Source organism: Cryptotermes secundus, unplaced genomic scaffold, assembly GCF_002891405.2.
Source record: "Cryptotermes secundus unplaced genomic scaffold, Csec_1.0 scaffold19, whole genome shotgun sequence".
In the NCBI taxonomy this organism is placed as follows: Eukaryota; Metazoa; Arthropoda; class Insecta; order Blattodea; family Kalotermitidae; genus Cryptotermes; species Cryptotermes secundus.
The window spans coordinates 1,329,733-1,333,199 of NW_019729897.1; the positions used below are offsets into that span (position 1 = coordinate 1,329,733).

At 37.2% G+C, this 3,467-nt stretch overlaps 1 protein-coding gene across 2 annotated transcripts in view; it reads right to left on the bottom strand.

Moving 5' to 3' along the window:
• Positions 1-920: 920 nt before the first annotated feature.
• The window catches only part of LOC111865705 (origin recognition complex subunit 3), a 22,668-nt gene continuing 20,121 nt past the window's right edge, over positions 921-3,467 (bottom strand). Inside the window, exons 12-14 of one of the 2 annotated variants that reach the window (XR_002843018.2) lie at positions 2,842-3,029; positions 1,925-2,176; positions 921-1,692 (exon numbers count right to left, since the gene is read on the bottom strand). Coding sequence is in view for 1 of the 2 variants with exons in the window: in XM_023853932.2 (XP_023709700.1) it covers positions 2,071-2,176; positions 2,842-3,029 (294 nt within the window). In the remaining variant the exon portion in view is untranslated. The other variant, XM_023853932.2, reaches the window with a different exon arrangement.

Here is a 3,467-nt window from a genome sequence, read left to right on the forward strand (position 1 = left end):
GCGCTCCCCTGTAACTAATAGGGTCTAGGCCTGTTGTGGCATACTAACTAAATCTTAATATTAAAATCTATAATTAAAATAATTACACCCAAAATCTGGTACGCTGATCATGTGGCAAATTTCTTTGTAGTCACTCGTTGTTGTCAGGTTGAGTCATAAGGTTTCCAGACAACTTCCTTGGGTTTGCACTTAGGCGATTGCCATATTGTGAGCTGAAACAGCGGATTTCCTCTGTAACTATTGGCGTCTCAAGATCCTTTAGGATAACTGCATTTTGTACGATCCAGGACGCATTAGTTACCATGCATAAGGCTTTCGATTTGAAACATTCTAATATTTCAACGTTTGAATTGGAAGCCATGCCCCAGAGTTGGATTCCATAAGTCCAGATTGGCTTGATTATTGTTTTGTAAATTAGGAGTTTGTTCTTCATGGAGAATTTGGATTTACGTGCAAGTAACCAGTATGTTTTGTTGAGTGTGATATCCAGTTGTTTCCGTTTTAAGTGTATGTGTTTATGCCAGCTGAGTCTCCTGTCAAGGTGCAGCCCAAGATACTTGGCATCTTTTTTTTGCGGGAGCTGTACATTATTTATGCGGAATGGAGGGCACGTTTCTGTACATGTGGAAAATGTTATGAGAACAGATTTGGATTCATTGGCTTTTATTCTCCATTTTTTAACCACTTGTGGATTGCAGTTTATGTGAAGCTACAACTGGATTGTTGGTCAACAGCTGGTGCTGCCATATCATCAGCAACAGTTGCTGTAGTGAGCTCACAGATGGTAGTGCAATTGTCAGCCTTAAGTGCCAGCTGCCTTTACCCCAGGAAGATCCTGGTACTCAGTACTGTTAGAGGCTGAGTCAACACCAGGGCCAAAGTGTGACTTGATTAGGTCAATTGAAAAATCCAATGAGCATATCAAGAATTGAAACTGTGACCTTCCAGCTTGTAGCATAGTGCATCAACCAACTACACCAGTGCATACTAGTATCATTTGTTAATTTCCTTCAGTTGTTTCTACGGGTTGGTTGAAATAAGTATTTTTTTATAATTTAAAAACGAAATTCAGTAAGATTTCTCAGAATGATTTATATACTTTTCTGACTGTTTCTTTGTAATGTCATGTTTGAATGAGGAGAACATTCTGATGAACTGAGAACACTACCTTGTGTGTTTAGTCCATACTTGGAATCAAATAGAAATTTCTAATATTATTTATAGCAAAAAAAAAACAAACAAACAAACAAACAAACAAAGAAACAAAGACGCAAACCTTTTTGTATGTTACTGCTGTGTCTGTCAATGAAAAATGTCCTCACTCAAAACAAAAGCATAATAACATGAATTCCCAGATGCCTTAAAATATACATTATACAGAGAAAGTTCAACAAAAGGCCAAATGAAAATGCTCTTTTGATTAAGTTTTTGTATATACTGAAGTCAACCCTCAATACACACAGATTTGTCATTTGGGGCTTCATTTATATGCAGTTAAGCCTCCAGCAGTCTGTCTCAAATTCTCTTTTTTAAAAGGTTGTCAGTGGCGCATCTATCAGAGCTTCAGTCCACATTTAACAACTGCTTGTTCTCAGAGAGTTTAGCATCTCCCTCTGAGTTTTCCACAACCCCATACTTCCCAAAATACATAGGGTCTAAATCCTGTTAGAGATGTAGGTGAAAGCATAAAAGCTGTAAAGAAAAAGGAGAATAATATAAATGCATTAAAATGGTACATACATATATTTATTATTTTCCACAATTTTATTCACAAATTTTGCTGTTTGTGACACATCCCTAGTAAGTATGGAGGCACAATCATGTTATTTTTCCCTCCAGTACTATAATATACAATAGAGACTTGTCTGCATTACCGTTTTTATTGATACCATACCTATATCATACCCAACTTTATGTTTAGCACCTTTTCAAGACTTCTTCCACCAGCATTCTTCAGTTAATACAGCAGTGACTGCACTTGCCTCATTTGCATGTACAAGGCACAATGATTAACATGCACCATGTGATTAACACAGAAGGGGATAAGGCATCTCATCCTAGCAGCAGGGATCATGAAGCTCCCCAGGTGAGTCTTGTTACATGGTCAGTCTTCCTTTTGGAGGGTTTAATAAAACCAAGAAACTGTAACTCTGCTACAGCACGTGTGAATCGGGCTCTGAACAAAAGTTAAGAAATACCTGACGTGTAAATCACATGACATTGCACAATTCAACTCACTTGCAGCACCTAGTCTCAATTAGTTTTTTACAGTCTCACCTGCAACACTATGTTTTACAAAATTTATTAAAAGTTATTCACTTTAAAAGTTTAACTCCGACAATACATGTTTTGACCAAAGTGGTCATCATCGGGTGTTAAAATTATTGGGTGAAGAAACTGCTGTCTACTGTTGTTGCTTATGTTGTTTATAAGCCCAGCAAAAGGGCTTCATAATTATATATATTTTATAATAAGTTATAAACCCAGTCTTTGGCTGGAAAGAGGCGTGAGCCACAGGAAACCTCATTCAGGATAGCGAAAAATCCTAAAATTACAAATACAAGTGACATAACAAACAATTCTTATTAAAAACATACACAAAAAACCTTTAAGTATAATTTTTTTATTTTCCTTAGTCCCTCCCATGTAATATTCAGCTATAATCTTACGCAGGTTACGACTGCTACATCCCATGCACACTCCACACCTCAAAATTCATTATCACCCAACTCCCTGAAATTTACAGAATTTTATTAAATAAGCTAAAAGAAATAGTACAACATTTAAATATAAGCATACCTTGTATGGTTTCTGAAACTCAATTGGACTTTAAAAGGATACTGTATCTCTGGAGCGACATCTCTCTGCTCCTCACCCAGTTCACTGGGGTTCACGATGGCAAGAAAAGCTTGCAACCAGTCATACATGTTGATGAGGCGCCCACACTCCAGATGCAGCTTGTATACGATGCAGATATCAGGCATTGAAGGAATGATGGATGATGTCTTGTCTAGCTTGCAGCACTTGCACTAGTTTGCAATAAAACAAGCTAATAATCAAGTAATAGTATTCTGCTTAGGACCAATTATTTTAAGAGATGAGAAAGCTCAGTCAGCTACAAGCTGGATGGCCAGGATTTGATTTTACAGCAGCAGGAATTCTTCTCTTGTCACCACATCCATACCAACTCTGATGCCCACACAGTTTCCTGTTACATGGAAACTGGGAGCTCTTCCTATGGGATTAACCTTTATCGGACGGGCCATTTAATTTCCGGTAGGGGCAGCTGGACGGAGTTTATTTAAATGCCCGCCCTTCTAGGGCAATGGAATTGTAAGCATGTTTCTAAAAATGGTGTAATTTCTACATTTTTTATGATAAACGAACGAAATGAACGCTCCTTTAATGTAGAAAGAATATAGAATCAGATATTCTAATTTACAGATTTTAATATCTGTAAAAAAATT